General features: G+C 40.2%; 1 protein-coding gene across 1 annotated transcript; it reads right to left on the reverse strand.

Annotated features, from left to right (window-relative positions):
• Positions 1 to 14088: 14088 nt before the first annotated feature.
• SMIM32 (small integral membrane protein 32) lies at positions 14089 to 16165 on the reverse strand. The gene has a single exon (XM_075068295.1). It carries the CDS (start codon positions 15168 to 15170, stop codon positions 14850 to 14852), a length of 321 nt encoding a protein of 106 aa, XP_074924396.1. The 5' UTR covers positions 15171 to 16165; the 3' UTR covers positions 14089 to 14849.
• Between the last annotated feature and the right edge of the window lie 2492 nt (positions 16166 to 18657).

Here is an 18657-nt window from a genome sequence, read left to right on the forward strand (position 1 = left end):
ATTCACCCACGAAAGCTCACGCTCCAAAACGTCTGTTAGTCTATAAGGTGCCACAGGATTCTCTGCTGCTTTTACAGATCCAGACTAACACGGCTACCCCTCTGAATCATGTTTAAGAATGCCCAATACTTTACAGGAAGTAATAAATTGAGAACGGAGAAGATAATGTATAGTTACATGCTATGCCAGTCCACATAAAAGCAACAGGAGGGACCAGTTCTTTCTTTAGTTAGTACAGAGCTGAAACGGAGATAATGGCACTGCTTGATTTTGTCAATGCTTCCTGCTTAGGGACCTGCTATGGGCAGGTACAAACCTTCTGATAGTAATGCTGCCTATGATTTTCAATGGCTTTCTCAATCAAAAAAAATTATTGGAAAACAAATACAAAAGCAAGTGGGTAGCTGTGAAAGTGTAAGCCCTGGTGTAGAAGGCTTGGGCATTTTTACGACCTTCACGCAGCTTTCAAACCTGATAATACAATCAAATGACATTTGTTCCTGTTTCTCTCAGCTATCAGAAGTCAGTATCTGATGTTACTATATACAAAGTCAATAACAGTGCAGTTTTCTCTTCAGAAATCTTGGAGAATTTTTCAACCACATATGTTTGTTTGGAAAATTGCAGTGTTTCCTGGGAACATACTGTTTCTCTGCAAAACGTGTTTGGATGCAAGATACAATTTTAGTCAAAATGAAACCCCCCCTCATCCCAGAAGCGCTGGTAGCCCAGTAATTAATGCACTCCCTTGGGATGTACCCTTCCCTGTCTCAACCTGCGTCTCCCATGTCAGGTGAGTGCCCTAACTGCTGGGCTATTGGCTATTCCCATTTTTTGCAAAACTTTTTGGAAGGTCTTGGTTTTGCCCTGCTCTGGAATAAAAACAAAAAGTTAAAAATTTTCACCAGCCAGAATTCTTGTTTTGTAGCAAGCCCTACCAAGGAGGCTATTAAAAGGCAGTTTGAACGTCAGTTTGGGACAATGTACAGAAATATCAAACAACTTTAAAAATGTCCACCTGTAATAGAATGTCTTGCATAGCTATAGCTGAGACTTGCTGTGACAGGATCTCTGCGGTACAGCCTGGGATTGTGGGACCACGGTGCCCCATGAATTCTCTCCAGTCTAGGCTGTCTCACAGTGCCTTGCTAGTGATCAGCAGGAAAACCCTCCCCATGCTGTGATCACTCCGTGCACAACAGCATGGGCGACCCCCATCTAGCTATATTGCACGAATGCTACTAGAGCCACTCATGAATCACATAGGGAAAAGCACCAGAGCCCAGTCCCTCTCCCCTCAAGATGAGCCCTGCAAATTTATGAATTGGTTCACCGCTTCGTCAATGGAAAATGGACATACCCCAGCCTTTGCAAACCTGAGCAGATTTGCCACACACTTCAGGCAAACTCACTGGTAAAGATAAACAGTTAAGCAAATTTTTGATTACAAAAGATAGATTTTAAATGATAGGCAAAAAGCCAGATTAGTTACCAAAAGAAAATATAAGCATGCTGTCTAACCTCTCAACCCTATTAGACTGGGCAACATCTTGATTAAGCAGTTTTTCCTCATCCCCCTGGCTATTGCAGTTCATAGTACACAGATTTCACCCTTGAAATCTGGGCCAGTCTCCTCAGTGTTCTTGTTGCTTGCAGTATAGAGCGGAGGGTGGGGAGGGGCAGGAGAAAAGGTCCAGCATGAGGCCCCTCTGTTCTGTTTTATACCTGCAGTCCCATATCCTTGGAAAATACAAGTCCAGGCATGTCTGGTGGGCACTGCTGAGTCCCCAGGCAAGTTGAGCAATTCCCCTGGTGTGGCCTCATGCAGGTGAGTTATTGTAGCTCCCTTGTTGGACAATGGCTGGTGACGTCTGTTCGCAGCACCCACCCAGGTGTTGGTGACCTCTCTTGTGATTGTCTCTGTAAAGCTAGTATCTGGGCACCTCCCAAACCCACTGCATATTTTAGTGAAAACCATATAACACATTCTTATAATTACATATGCATTAATATACATATTTAGGTAGAACAGTGACTTTCAGCTGATCATAACCTTTCCCCTGATACCTTCCAGGGCACGCTTTATATGCAATATCACAATTATATAAAAATGAGGAATATAGGGGTTACAGGATGCTCCCCTGAGAGCACTTGCTTTTGTCCCACTTCCTCCTAGAATCGTCAAAGGTCATTTCCAACTTCACATTTTGCATGTGTAGCTGGTGAGTAGATTTCTTTGCCCACATGGTTGTCATTTGTGAGAGACAGGAGTTTGGGGTGAGAGAAGAAGCAGTTGCTGGTTCATGTTTTTCACTTTCTTCTAATAACATGTCTTCTCACCTTTCCCTCTCACCTCCTTCCAAAAAATGTCCTAGAAAGTTCAAATAAAATGTAATTAGATCCTACTGCACAGAACCATTTCTGACCCGGGGCAGTTATTTTTTGCAAGTGAATAGCTAGCTTTCCAAAACAGCAATGTCAAAATGGCCTCTTGGGCTCTAGTATACTTTAAAGGGTGTCAAATGAATGAAAACTTAAGCTTTCATTTAAAAATAAAATAAAGCCTCTAGCCCTCTTCCTGGTGGAGACAGCAGTCAGGTTAGAAACCTTGCTAAGTTATTTGTTGGAAGTCTTTATTTTTAAAGGATCAGAACCCATTTCCTCCATGGTAGTTGCTTTCTTGAATGATAAGCCATCACCATAACTTCAGAACTTTGGGTTACTTTTAAACTTAACCCTAACTTTAAATCTTCAGAGATTCTAATATTAGTATTTGTAATATAATTACCACCTTCTTGTAAGGCTTTTTACCCTTGATTGGCTATGTTTTTCTCGAATTGCAGCTGAATAAGCTTTTGTCTGGAAGTTTAGTATTGCATTAACAGCTTTCTACAGCTGATGTTACTCTCAGTTGAAAGGTATATATTAGAACAAAATGTAAAAGTTTTATTAGTCTTGTCTGTTTTTTCCTTTGAGGGAATTTAAAAGTATTATCATGATGGATACATTTCATGCCTGCTCATAAATAACTATCCAAACTAAACATTGCTCAGGTAATAGTTTTACTCTGAAGACAGAGCTTTAAACAAAAATACTCCATGTTCTGGGTTAAGTGCCATAGTTCCTGCTCTCAGTCCTAATAGAGGACGACAGCCAAATTTCCAACTGGCATATAAAATAAAAACTGAGCACTTCTGAAACCAAGCTTTTAAATGTGTCTGAAGTCTTGCTTGTTTTGGCTAATCCCTGTAACTTCAGCTCTCACTTGTCAACTATATGAACACAGGGTCTCTTGAAATTTAGCTAACACTGTCACTTATGCCTGTAGCATTTCATGTAGTACAGCTTACAATTTTCTATTTAGTATAAATATAAGTGACATTTAGAGGCTATTTTCTATAGCGATTTCTCTAGTTAACCCGTTGCGTGAGATATTGAAACAAAGAACACATGCTCAATAGCATTCTCAAATCCAGTAGTGAAGGTAGAACTATCAGCCTTCGCTAAAAGGTGTTTAATTATCTACTACAGATTTTTAAAAGGTAAAATCTGTAGAATCGAAGCTTTTAGACTATTACTAGATAGTTATTTTTTGTTTGCATTATTGAATATTCAAATTTCTTACTCGGCTTTGAAAATTTCTGCCACACTGTGCGTATTGTCAAGGAGAATAGCAGCTTCAAATACTAATAGAAAAGATCTTTGCAGAAAGTGAAACTAGTACCAAGCCTCCTGTTTCTCAAGTGCTGCATGCAGTAGGACCACAGCCAGACATGAATCTCACCGATAGGAAGCTGTGAACACTCTGGGTACCAAAGTGGAAAAAGACTTGGCAATGAATTGAAAATAGGATTCTGTGTGTGTGCGAGAGAATGGGAGGACCCTTGAAAACATTTCTGTCTCTGACCCCTACCTGTCTGCAGTTATCTAACTGTCACTTCTCCTATGTTCCCTGTGCGTTGACTGCGTTCTATGAGGCAGCAGCATTAGCAAGAACTGCCTGTCTGAATTTTCCCTTTTAACATGCTAAGGTAACCAGAGCTGAGCACTATGACATTTATAAAGGGGGGGGGCCCTGTTGTGTCAGTCCTATACCCATGCTCCTGTTTGCACCCCAAGGATCATGCCCTCTAAGTTTTCCCAGAGGTGCCCAATACCTTTGGACTACCCTGTCTCTAGAGCAGTGGTTCTCAAACTTTTGTACTAGTGACCCCTTTCACATAGCAAGCCTCTGAGTGTGACCCGCCTTATAAATTAAAAACACATTTTTATACATTTAACACCATTATAAATGCTGGAGGCAAAGCGGGGTTTGGGGTGGAGGCTGACAGCTCACGACCCCCCATATAATAACCTCATGACCCACAGAGGGGTCCCAACCCCCAGTTTCAGAACCCCTGTTCTAGAAATAAAAGAGAAGATTCACTCTGTTTTCTTCTCAAGGGGGCCTAAGGCTGCAGTTCCCTGTTCCCCAAGGTTTTGTCTTCACTCCTAAAAAGAGAGGGGTTCATATTGCGGTGAGGTGTTTGCCATCCTGATGAAAAAACACAGCGAGGACGGGGCACTCTAGTTTTAATGCTCGGACAGCCCCAGCCACTCATCCAATGCAAAGCGTGTGTGTGTGCTGTACTGCCCCAGCTGCTGCCTCTCTAGAACTGCAGTAGCTGTCCCAGCAACCACTGAAGCAATCTTTGCTTGTGCCTCCTGGCTTGTCCCTGCCAAACTTGCCTTTCTTGCAAAGGTTTGTGCACTTATTTAATTTTAAGCATGTGAGTAATCCTATTTAGTTCAAGTCGACTCACAGTTTGTCTTTGCAGGACTGGGGGCTTAGATGGCCTAAGCTGTCTCAGTAAGGTGGTGCCTGCCTGTCCCATTTTCACATGCCCATCCTTCAGTGCCAGCATCAGATGCTGGCAGCACTCAGAAAACTGTTAGAGACTCATATTAAAAGGGATCCTATGCACGTGTTCCTGTTTGAGCGCCAGGGAGCAACACAGGTTGGTTTCCGCACCCACACAGGTTTTTGAAAATTCAGCCCTTTAGGGAAAAAAAGTAGAAGTAACCGATCAATACTGTAACACATTAAGACACTCCTGACATGTCTTACTGAGACATTAATCTGTTGCTTGGCTTTATGCCTTAAAGCATACCTGAGGCATGTCCTGGTTAAATATATCCTGCTTTCTCTTAATACCGTATTCAAAGATCCCTCTCACCTAGAGAAAACAATCTTAAAAAAGCTATTCAGTAGCTATACAGTGATTGCTTCTGCCCTTGAGTAATGGTACCATTCATATGTGGATCCATTCAGCAGGTTGCATATGCATCAGTCAAGAGTATTGAGTCAGTGTATTAATTTGGGCGTTTTAAAATTTGCTTTCACGAAGAAAGCACTTTGTGTTACAGAAATTATGATTTTTCCATTTAACTTGTCATCTTCAGTATCTCAGCCTATAAGATTTAGTATTCCATTGACAAAATATTTACAGAGCTTTATATTCATCAGGCAAAAGGTTTATGTAGAGCTAAATAATACATGCAGTCAATGAGTCTTGTCCAGAAAATGAATAAACTTAATTGCGTTGAACTTCTCATTTACACAAGACTCTTCTGAGCTGAGGTACATGGTCACATTTTGCAAATTTGTATGAAAAGGTTCTACAGGGTCAAGAAATGTGATCACTGACGAGTAAATGCAGAACCTGACCCACTGGTTCTAATTTATTCTATCTTCTACTAATATGTAGCTGAGGTCAGTCAGCTTGGCCCAGAAATCAGGTATTTTGTTTTTGTTCAAAAATAAAAACATGTTTTTAGTCATCAGCCCACACTCTGTGACGTTGTTTTAAGATTTTAAAAGGAAAACTCGAGACAATGTTAATCTTCTGATTTGGGATGCAAAGCAAGCTGTCTTCCATTTTATTCGCTAAAATGGATTCCTGAAAAAATCCCCAAGCAATGTAAATTCTAATTCGATTAAGCTTTGGTGTATTTATATCCTTGGTGTTACCATAATTCTAGATGAGTATTAGTAAACGAATGGATTTCTTCTGTGGGTATCTTTCTGCAGTAGACAGGTAATAGTGGTTTTGAATGAGAACATTTACAATGTAACATTTAACATAAAGCATGCCAACTATTTCATGGGTACAGATATGGACTTAGCTATCATCTTGCTGGGTAGTTAACATATAGAGGAAATATACTTTTCTATTAATGATACACTAGGAATCCCCACTCTAGTTGTTTCAGATTTTTAGAGGGAGAACAAATCTTGAAGAGGAACGGATCACCAAGAAGAGTAGAGAGCGGGTGGCAAAAGACTTTTGAAATCTGTGATTTAATCCATCCCGGGCTTTGCTTTGGGTCTCAAGGATCAGGTGAAGCCATAACTGAAGTGAACTCATGGGGGTGTAAATCTCTACAATGCAAAACCACCAGAAAAGTTAACTGCAATCCCACGTGAATCAGCTTTTTATATAGCCTCACTACTGCCTCAGTCCCTTTCTTAGCCAAACCACAACTCTGTACTTTTCTGGTGGTGGGCTGTTGATTTTTTTTCTCCCTCTGCCATCCAAGCCACTCAACCCAAGTGCGGATCTTTGGAACCCTTTGTGTTCTGGTAAGTCTCAGACTGTTCACTGGCTTCTGAGTCAGCCTCCCTGGTTCATAATCAGTTGCCAGCATTTACTGAAAGCAAAACATTTCTGGCCTGACTCCCACTGCCTTGAGTAGGCTTTGGATCAGATCTTCTCAGAGGCCATTTTTGTAGGAGGCCATGTGTAGGGAGAGTTTAAGTATCTGAGTACAAATGCCAAAAGAAAAAGTGCAAATCTCAGTGCTTGTGCGTTAAGTAAGTCGGTGGCTTGTACCAATGAAAAAGATCTGGCCCAAGTATTACCAACCAACACATAAAATTCCAAGAAATTATGTCATTCAGCACTTGACTACTCTCCCCCTTTCCAGACAGAGTGCACCCACTAGCCAAGTCTCGCTGAATAGACCATCCATTTGTGAAGTGTTCTACAGGGTCTCCTGTCTGAAAATTGCTACACAGCTATTGAAGCACTATAGCAACACATGCACTCTCGCTGATGAAAAATACCACAGGAAACTGGTTAGAGCCATCTGTCTAGTCTTGTATCCTGCCTCTGAATGGCCTGTATCAAATGGGTCAGGAGAAGGTGCAAGAAACTTTGCAGTAGGCAGCTATGGAATAGCCTGCTCCTAGGGACAGTGTCCTCCTAACACAAGCCAGTGAGAGGCTGCCTTATGCCCTGAAGCATAAGAGTGAAAGACTAACCCTATTGACATGAATGGGAGTTTTTCCATTAATGACGAAGGGACCAGGATTTTATCTTGAGGGTTTATATCCCTTGCAGAACCCTTGGATTTTAATTTTCTTTTTAGGGATTTAAAAAATAAAAATCTTTACTGGATGTATCTCAGGATGTTCTTAGTCAGATCAATCTCCAGTCTGTTTTGAATCCCGGTACTGTAGCATCAACCTTACTTTTGCTTAATATTTTTATTATTTGTACTGTGGGAATGCCTAGGAACCCTGGTCATAGACCAAGAGCCCATTGTTCTAGGTGCTGGTACAAACAGAACAAAAGAACGTTCACCCTCCCAAAGCACTTATGGTATTTTTACTTAAAGATATTTTAAAATGTAACTTTTTAAGAAAAAAGTGTACCAGGTTTATTTTTATCAGGTTATTTGTTTCTATGCCTAGGTAGCCTGACATACATTAAGAAAATATGAGAGTGTGTGAGGGGAGGGATTTTCTTTCCTCATTTTTAAAAGCTGAATTTCGAATGTGAAAAGAATATGCTTTATTTCCAAGACTGAATTTTCACAGCCCATTGAAACTCATTTGCACAAATTATACATGATACTTTTTGTAAGATGCTCCATTTCCTCTTCTGCTAAGGAGCTGATTTAAAAAATGAAGCTACTAAATGATGAAAATAGCTTTACATTGTGTGTTGGGCACTGCTGAATCACCCATTTGCAGGAAAACAGATCTGGAAGTTCAATGCTGTGTGTATGTGTAGAAAATACTACAAAATGCCCAAATCTTGCATGCAATGTATTTCATACTTTCAAACTGAAACGTGCTTAAAAGCATCCATTAGTGTAGAATGCTTAAGAATGCCAGCTTCTTTTTACTTGATTGAAAATGGTGCTTATGAAAATGCAATGAAAATAGTGAGAATCAAATAAAACACTTTGAATATATCACAAATTTCAGAGTTATGTGCCATAATCTTTTAGTTAGCTAGTTAATTCTCTACTGAAGAATACACAGTCATGGTTATGGTGGTGAGGTAGGAACCCTGTTCTAACACATGTAAAATAATAAAGGTCAATTTACTGCAAAATGAAGAGAGAGATTCCTAGTGCAATGGGAACGGGGACATGGTAAATTATCCTGTATCCAGAATTCTGCTGTGCAAGGCCCAGTCCTTGTGAAATTTTTTATTAAATGTAACTATTTGCTGACAAATAAGACAGTACATTTGACAGGTGTGGAGCTGCTCTGTAATAAGATATGAATACTGTTGAGCTGGTTATTGGGAAGTTCGCTGTATGAATATACTGGTTAATTTAATAGCAGGCTGTAAGAGAAACAAGCAGGATGGAAGAAGAATAGTTCAAGACAGGCCACCCCTCTGCAAACACTTGAGACTTGTTGCAGGACAATGGCAGAGCCAGAGGCCCTGAGAAGTCTTTTTGTAGGAAATATTTCAAAAATAAGTTTTCATTTCAATTCGGAACAAAAGCTAGAAAATTCAAAATTTCCTGTATCGAGGAAATTCTGAAAAATGTTGTTTTGGAAAAATCCAAACATTTGTTTGATTTCTCTGAAACAAAATGGAGCATCTGGCTGCCGTGACTCGCAGAGACTCCATGAGTTGCCCTGACACTCAGAAACTCACTGGGCTTCCCCTGATACAGAGTGGCTACCCAGGAGACCTTAGGGAGGCACAGCTGTGCCTCTGTAAGGTCCATAGCATAGACACGATTGCACCCCCAGTAGGAAAAAGAGGTGTTCTTAGCTTGGCTAATTAGCTCAAGATACAATCCTAGTGAAGACAAGGCAGTTTGTAGTTTTCACAAGCCAGGGAAACCCCTAAGCTGCCCCATAGTCCTTATTGTGACCTACTAACTCATGTGAAAACTACAAACTGCCTTGTCTTCACTAGGATATTACCTTGAGTTAGTTAATGCTAGTTAAGAAAACACATTTCCCCTCTAGTGAAGATAAGGCTATTCCTGTGACGAGGTAGAGATTTGAAGGAATTTGGAAAAGAGGGGTGTATGATGTTTGATTCTAGTCCTCCCAAATAATATTTAATTCAGAGCAACTGAGGGTTATTATAGTCATCCTGTATTTCTGTTCCCTCTGTGAAACTGCCTTCATGATATCTGGAGCAGCTACTATTTTGGGTATATTGAGAATGTGAAAAGTTTCTTACCTGGCAGGTCTTGATTTTAGGGTTTTTCCCTCTAACACTCATTGGCATCACTAATACTTAAATTGGAGTAGGCAGTTTTATTCTTTGTCATGCTTTCATTAAGGCTGTTACTAGTGTGGCATGGAAAATGAATATCATACTCTCACTTTTCAGGCACTAAGGAAAAGGAATGCTGACTCTTTAAAAAGTATGTATGTATCATTTTATGTCAACAGATATTTTGTCTTAAAGGGTTAATAATAACTGTTTTCCATTCACCTTTTGAAGGTGCAAGCCTCTTGTTGTAAACAACACAGTTATTTTGGAGACTAAATTGAAATGCTCTATATAATCCAATCATTCACATGAAATCTTTCTTCCTACAGTCTCTCCAAACCCAAGACCTATTCTCAGGAAAACCATGAACCTCTCAAGAAAGCACTGGAGTGGGAAGATTGGTTGGATATAACTTTGGAGTAGAGATTTTAAAGTTACTGCAAGGTAAAATGAAGCAAATATTATAGCCTCTAAAAGCCAAAAACAGGATTAAGTCTTGGGGCTTTTTTAGTAAATTTCAAATCTCCACTGAACAGTTCATTGCTGCTCTAAAAATGATCTTATTATGAAGACAATGGGGAAAAAAATATCTCCTTAAGCTTCCAATAACAGATGCAGTTCCAACAAACATTAAGCAAAATGTAACCCTAGGAATGAACAGACCATGTGTTCAGAGAATGTTTGCTAATGGTGGCTAACGCCACTTCCTGTTCCCATACCAGGAAACACAGATAGAGAAATTCCTGCTGTTGCAACGAAGATAGAAATGGAAAATGAACCAGTTGCAAGGAAAGGGTAAAGGTGATGATAACGTTCTCCCTAAGATGTTTTGTAGGGTGCACTCTGTGTGTGTACTTATGAATGTTAAAACAACTTCCCATAAGTTTCTTTGCATAAACCTGCAACTTGTAAATTACTTTGTAATATGCAGTAATTAATTTCAGAAGGGGGGGGGGGAGGATGAAGGCCCAGAGCATTCACAGTCCAGTCAGGTCTCCCTTGCACCTTTTCAGACTGATTTATTTGGCGATGTTTCTAGGTTGAATGTGCTTCCAAATACCAACCCTTTAAAGCTATAGGTTTTCTAAAGGTTCATGAAAAAGGCTTTCATCAAAACAGCATCTCCCCCCAACACTTCAATTGTGTTTATATCAATCCACCCACTCCTATATAAATATTGAGTCCCACTGTACAATATGTCGCTGCAGGAAATCAGGGCTCTTCATCCTATTCAGCCTCTCCAGCTGCTATTCATTGAAACCTGCTTTTGTAAACATGGAAGCCCAGAAACAACCCCTAAGTGACACAATTCACAAGTGACTAAACTTGGCTATTTTCAATAGTCTCAGACTCTACATTATTTACAAAAGTCCCTTTTTTGTCATGAAAATTAAACTGGAGAAGCCTATATCTCTACGGTTCCCATTTTGAAGTGGTGGTTGGGGACCTGGCATTTCCTTTCCTTAGAATACACTAAAAGATGAAATCCCAGAAGAAATGGTACAATTACAAATTGCTGTGGCTCTGGAGGTTTAACATCCATTCCAAGTGTATGATCGCACAACTCAGTTTAGCCCTTGGATTTATAGACACAGGCACCACATTTAACAGCGTTCTCGCATGTAACTGAAATACTGAGCTGTTGTCTTTTATCCCTAGCCTGCTGCCTGGCTACATATTTTATTTTAATGACAGGTTTATGAGTCCTATGGAAGAATCTTTTCTTCCAGGTGTAAATCACAATGGCTCTTTCACACAATTATCCCATCATTAGGCAAATACGCTGCATATTTTCTTAAAAATAAATAAATTAGGGTGGGGGAGGGTCTTTGAAGGTAAACACCAAACTGCTCCTAGGCTGGTTGCTAATTCAGGGCTAATTAGAAGGGCAAATGGGTATTTATTTTAAATTCATAACAGATATAGGTGCCTATCTTGTGCTGTAGGCACAGATCCCATGAATCAAAATCATACACCAATGCAGAAGTGACTCCACATATGCCCACCTCAGCTCAGCCACTCCTCAACAGCCTTAGAAAGAGAGAAGAAAAATGGGAATTGCTTAGAATGCTAACGAACTTGGGCTCTGATAGACCAAGCTCCAAAACTAAAGGTCTCCTGCAAAGATCATATTGGCAGCAGCTCCATCTTGACTATCCAGCTCGAGCACAGTCGCCGATCCGAGCTGTGTCACAGGGCAAGAGCCAGTTGGTCAGGTAAGGAGGTTCCAAGCTGTAGAGGTTAAAACCAACAGCTGGAAATTAACCCAGAAGCTTTTTGGAAGCAAGTGCAGAGATCAGGGAGTGCTGGTCCAATGTGCTGCCAATATGTAACTCCATTTAAAATGCAGACTGCAGGATTCTGCACCAGCTGCAGCTTTCCAATGTTCACACACTTAAAGTTAAGCAGCTGCTTAAGTGCCTCTCTGAATCAGGGCCCTATTCATTATTACAGAATTTGTGTCAGAGTTCAGATGGTTATTAAGTACAGAAAGTCATGTCCTTTTTACAGTAGTACACAGCTCTTTGATGCAAAGTATAATCTCCTTTGCAGAGAAGTTGAAATTGTGTTGCCACCATTCAGCAATTCGATAGGAGGCCATAGTACATACACAAATACTATACACATGGTTTTTTTAGTGAGGTAAGTGCAAAAAACTTGCACAAGGAATATTTACTATCATGCTTAACAGGAGTCATGGACTGACATCAGAAAATTGAATTCATGATCAAGAATGCTTCTAAATAATCCTTTGTTGCCCCCTGTCTGTGGCCTTGCTGTCAACATTTTGGGTTTAGTAAAAGAGACTATATCTGATCTCTCCCCCGCCATTTGTTAAAATTGCATTAACGTACCTGAGCATTTTGGGGGGCTGGTAAGAAAAATTCAGACGTTCAGTAAACTGTTGTTGCTACCAAGTGCCATTGTAAATATCATTGTAAGCGTGCCATATTCTTTTGATGACCCTCCTCTTGTCATTAACCCTTTAAAAATAGGATTCTGCTGTGGTTTTTCTTGTGTGATGGAATATTTTAATACAAATGAATTACAGTACAATGCAAAACACACTTTAAAAGGTCGTAATTGTTGTGCCAATGGAAATTCTTAGACCAAACTTGTTATTTGTGATTATTTAAAACACACTGTCATTGTTTAAAAGTCATTTATTGCCTAGTTTGATTACTTAATCTTCTAACTCTTACATTTAGATGTGTTGCGCTAAATGGAGCTCCCATATAAACTCTGCATTTATACTCGAATGAGTCCTTGGAGTTACACCAGTGTTAAACTGGTTTACGTGAGATCAGAATTGCTCCTGGTGAAAAAAGTCAGACCTAGTTATATGGTAGTTTTGTTCTTCTCTCTGATAAAAGCATAAAGTGTTCACTACTATGAGAGCATAAAAGGAGAGTTGATTTGTCAATGGTAACATTTCTTGTAAGGTAAGAGAGCTTAAAAACAGGTTACACACACACACACACACGTGGTTGTGTCTATATCAGCTGACTGTGTGTGTGTAAAGATCTATTTGTAAACTTTTTCCAGTTGGCTTTAATGAACTGAAACACAGGTACAAAGTGTGCTCTTAGTGACATCAGCTGAATCCCATTTGTTTCACTTGGATTTTGCCAGAGTCACTGAGAGTAGAATCTGGCCTTCTGTGTATGTGTCTATATACATACACCTGTATACTTACAGCCTCGACCTTGGCGAACCACTGGGTATGGGACATTCTTTGACTATTAAATAGAATGACAATGCATACCAGTCACTGTGCAGTTCTTCTACTGCAAAACAGGGATTACAGAATAGAAGTATGCAGCTCTGTAGTAAATCACATTTTTGTACACGTAAAGAATCAAATCAATTAGTAAGTTTAAACAGACATTTTCATGCAGCTCTTATAACAGCGCCTCATTGCTAATTAATTGCAATTTAAATTTGTCACCAGTGGCCACTGCTGAGTAAATGGCACCATCCTCCACCCATGCTTCTAATTTTTTCCAGCAGTATGCCAAAAGCATGGGATGAAAATAATTGTGAGCATTAAAAAAACCATTCTTATAAATTGTGATGCTTGCTTTTCAATTTGCTACTCATTTTTTTTGCACTGAAATGGGACTGATGTTATCCTCTCATAATTAGTTTCCATGCCACAGTGGCATTTTTCCACCCTAATGATCCTTTTGGGTTGATCCTTTGGTTAATGCAGCTTTTGTTGTTGTTGTTGTTGCTCAAGAAAGTTTAAACCAAGTTACCTCATTCTTAAGTGGTCCATTTGGCAGAATTGAGACCTGACAATCTGACCAAGATACACTAGAACAGTGATACTCAGACTGTGGCTCGCGAGCCACAAGTGGATCTTTTAGGTGTCTCCTGCGGCTCTTAGCAGCACATGATATTAAAACACTGTGATTGAATTATTAACCAATCTAAGTTGTTTACCAATCAGGATGTTTTACTATGTTATTAACCAATTAAGTTATGCACTTCCACTAAGTTAATAACTTATTTGCTGTGAGAATAATATATATAAAACTAAGTGTTTTCCCTCCCATCCTATTTGAATACGAATAGTACTATAGTAAATGAAACAATGAATTCACACTACGGTGGAGCTTTTGGATAATATTGATCACTAATTTGGCTCCTGAGCCACTGAGGTCAGAGTATCACTGCACTAGAACGTCAAGAATGCTGGTTAACAGAATCACAGAAGAGATGCTAAATAAAACTAGAAGCATGTTTGGCTTACGGTCTTTACCAGAAATATCTTCCATTACGTTGCCACATGTTTCTGGTAACAATAAAGCAAAATGGGTCTGTAAAGTAAATTGATTTCTTCATTGTGGCCCTCAAGTAAATATTTTAACATTTCTACATTTGATGCCATGATTTCCCAAATACAGGCTACAGTTCCACCAGATGTACAAATTAGAGATTATTGTCAAGGCAAATGCCATTGTACCTTGATTGAATGGGTCAGTGATGAAATTTGCATACATATAGAGTTAAACAGAGGTTTCTACTATCTGCAATGCATTTCTTTTGTATGTATCTCTGTACAGAAATTAACCATAACAATGCTTTATCTTTTTAATTCATAAAAGGACTTTTTATTTACATCTACTCTAATATACATTCAGCAATTTTTTTTCCCTGCATGAATTTTTTTTCTCTTAATACTGAGACTCCAAATATTATTTAAAAGGGGATTGGATCCACCTAACAGCATAAGGAAATAACATTGTATTGCACAAGTTTTCTGGCTCATGCTACTGCTATATATCAAAGCAAAACTGTATTAAACAAGGCTTCCTCTTTCTGACTTTAGACAGCTTGTGTCCTCCATGTACTCCTTGTTTCTCTGAGTGATCTGTCATAAGGTAGAGTAGCAAAAAAAGAATTTTTCAACTGACAGTTAATAAAGAGCACAATTATTATCACAGTCAAAAGCAGGAAGAAAAACAGAACAACGTAAGTCACCAGATCTGGCTTATTTATTTCCCCTTCTTTTAACACCCTGGCTGTTGACATATAAAACGCGGAGGAGCTTACTGGTCTCTGTGTGGTGTTCAGGTAGGGTGTGTTGGTCTGAATGATTAGGTGAGCTTCAGTGGCACTGGTTGAATTTAACAATTCACTATACATGTTCTTGCTTCAATTGTCTTCCCCTGTAGGTGTATCAGAAGAGAGTAAAAGTGTCAGTCTTTGGTGTGGAAAAGGACCATTCCCATTTGTAACGGGCTGAAATCCAGCCACATACTGTATAAATGTAAATGCAGCAATTCAGTTCACTTACATGGCTCAGTGAGTTTGCTTCTTTCAGTCTCCCTGGATCACATTTACATCATTAATCCTCAAATAGTAATCAGAAAAAAAATGTGTATATATATTCATATATAAACCTCTTGTTTGGGCACTTGTTCTCTCAGACAAAACCAGGGCTTATGCCAAAAGGACTGGGTCTTCTGTGTGAACTGAACTGGTTATCTAGGATGAGGTGGCAGGATCTTCTTAATTTTCCTGGGAGTGGAATGTGGCAGCCTCCCGTTCCTAGAAAAAAAGACTCTCCTCTTTAACAAAACCCTATACTGTAAGCCAAACAGAGAAGAAATACTTTGTATAGCAGCACTTGCTTGTTTTGAAGGGAAGGCACAACAGATTTCCAGATGATTATCTGAAGAGCGATGCACACAAATCCAGTGTTAAATAAGATCCACGTCCACCAAAAGAAGCAGCTTCCTCTTTGACATCTAGTTGAATTCCCAGTTGCAATTCCCTCCCTCAGGGGACTCCTCACTGCTGGAATGCTGGTTTTGTGTAGCATTAGTTGACTTCTTTGATCTATTAACTGTGCACTGTGCAGCTAGCACTGAGAAGCTTTCGCTTTCTGGATCAGCTTTTTCAGTTGCTTTAAAGAAACAAAAAGCCTCCTTTGTTTAAAACAAAAATAAGTTCTTAGTTCTTTTGATGCCTCTTCCTCACCCCTGCTCCAGCTAAGCTGTTAGCTGGAACTGGGATCTGGGCATAAATATGTCAAACGTGACTTTTCCCTTTAAACAGACACTCCACCAGAGCGTCACTTGCTACTATGTGAAGGGAAGAATTACACAGTGGTGCTGAATGCTTCTGGAGCCTGTGATATCTTGCAGTGACTTGATGCTAAAAGGGAAGAGATCTCATGATAGATCCTCATGAGTTTCAAGGCTCTGGGTGTAAAGCTAGAGATAAGGGTGGGGGGGGGGGGAACAAAGCAAACGTAAATTGCATCAGAGTCTCTCTCTCTCTCTCTCTCTCCCCCTCTTCCTTGGACTTTTGTTATTAAAATGGGTCTCTCTAGGGTAAATAAGAAAATGTCTCTTTTTTTCTACATAGTCCGCAGCACCCTCTACAGCCTGACAATTAGCATGTTAATTCTTTTTCATCAAATTACTTATATACTGCCATTAGCTGCTGGCTGGCTGCCAGCTCCCCTTAGGAATCCCTCACTTCAATACATCAGATAAACATGGTTAGCACTGTATTGTACCCATCAGAACTCAAAAATGGGAGGAGAGGCAACCAAGGGGGAAGAGGAAGCATTTGGTAGCTTGAGAGAGGAAACTATGAACCACTCTCTTCACCCTCAGGACAGAGATACAAGCAAACCTTGGAATGGCTTATGAAGATGATCACATCCCAATTCTGGATGGTTAAGCATTTGAATTACCATAATAAAATAATTCTGCCTTAAAAGAGAGGATATGTAAAAGGAGGAATCTTATGTACAAAGATTTTTTTAAAAAAGTTTCTGTTCAGGAAAAGAGAGTGGTTTAGGCCCTGATATTCACTGAAGCACTTAAGTACATGCTGAACTTTAAGCACCTGGGTAAGCCCACCCACTTCAATGAGACTTCTTTTGTACTTAAAATTAGGCACATGCTTCAGACTCCTTGTACACGTGCCTGTCACTCTGGCCCTAACTCAGCAGTCCGTCTCTTTTCAGTAAAGCACTTAAGTGTGTGTTTAACTTTCAGCCTGTGTTGAAGGTCCATTAACTTCCCTGGGACCAGCACTTCCACAGGAGGCCAGTGCTGCTCGAGGGCATATGGACATTAGTCTTTATTCATCCACTCAGGGATGAATCGTTTCCTTTTCTACATTGCCTGTTTTCAAAAAGTGCTAAATTTCTTTCTCTCTTGTGTTTGCTGCCTAGGATCCAAAGACGGGTCATCCAGAGGGGCAAGGCATGAGCTGAACACCCCTGGTTCTAGCACCTATGCTCTCCCAAGGAAACAGCATTGTAGGGAAATGCATTTGCTCTCCCTCAACAGCACTGTAGGAGTTGAACTGAACTCTGCCCAGCAGCCTCTCTCTCTCTTTAAAAAACAAAACAAAACAAAACAGGAGCTGGAGAAATGGGCCCCAAATTAGACAAATGAAATGGCGAAAGTTTTAATGCTGCATACAGTTTGAAAAAGTATTAGTTATAAATAGCGCCTTTAAAAATGATACTGAGCCTGTAAAAAAACACCACAGCACAATGCACAAGTGTAAAAGTCATAACAGTGGGAAACAAAAGTAATGGATATGTTTTATTCCAGTTGAAAAATGTGTTTTCCTGGCTGTTTCAATGTGTTCTGCTTATTACTCAAAGCCATAAGATGGTGGGACGGTGGGGCATTGCTGGGACTAGTCCAGCACTGCCGCAGCTGCTGTCTGTCTCTTGCATGCAGCATGTCAGAGGGAAGCTCAACAGGTGCATTGTGGGACTGCACCAATTGCACTCCTGCCTCAGCAAGCTCAGTGCTTGCTCTCTACACTGTCCAGTGGACACAGTGCTGCGTGCTTAGCTGTGCTTGGCAAGCCAAAGCGATGTTGTGAACCATTATAAGTACTTAGTGTGTGGGCCCCAAAGGATGTCACAGCCATTCAAGGGAGTGGTTCGTGTAAATAAGCTCTGTGTCCTGAGAATGGATCGGGGAGCTAACGTCTTCCAGACGCTGCCTGCAGGTGTTCTGGCATGCACAGAGGCACATAGCCAGCCAGCATGGCTCCTTTTGCTGCCACAAAATTGTATCTTAAGCTCTTGGAAGCTTTCTTTGCCCTACAGATATAACAATTTAGCTACAGTGTTAAGAATTTGCATTCAGAGCGGTTGTTAATTGTTGTGGTCCAGCCGCCAAACAGCTGGCATTGGAACGACATCATCAGCATGTTTTACAAGTACCTTGCGTACACTGAGTAAGCGCTTTCTGCTGCCTTGTTGGCCAAAATATGATATAGGCATTAATAAGAAGCCTGGGAGTAAGTCAGTCATGTTTTTGGCTAACGCCAGTGAATTTAGGCTTAATTTCAAGAAGGCTAATTTGCCCTAAATAATTCCTTAATTACAAAATTAAGAGCTGCTCCTTTTACTTTATTATCCTTATGAAGGATCTGGTTCAAAGTCGAAACAAAGCTATAATTTTTCCTCATGCGCTCATCTCTTGTTTGGTAATGTTTTTGAATTCCCATAAGTAGGATTCTAAAATGTCTGGGAAGGATGCGCCGAAGGCATGTGTGTGGACCCCAGGGCCGGTGCAAGGATGTTTCGTGCCCTAGGTGAAACTTCCACCTTGTGCCCTCCCCCATCCCCGAGCCCCCGCCCTGAGCC

This window comes from Chelonoidis abingdonii, chromosome 7 (genome assembly GCF_003597395.2).
Source record: "Chelonoidis abingdonii isolate Lonesome George chromosome 7, CheloAbing_2.0, whole genome shotgun sequence".
NCBI classification, from domain to species: Eukaryota; Metazoa; Chordata; order Testudines; family Testudinidae; genus Chelonoidis; species Chelonoidis abingdonii.

Bases quoted from the DNA above. Each gene is read 5' to 3' on its own strand.
- SMIM32 (XM_075068295.1), bottom strand. From the start codon at position 15,170: ATGTATAGTGAATTGTTAAATTCAACCAGTGCCACTGAAGCTCACCTA.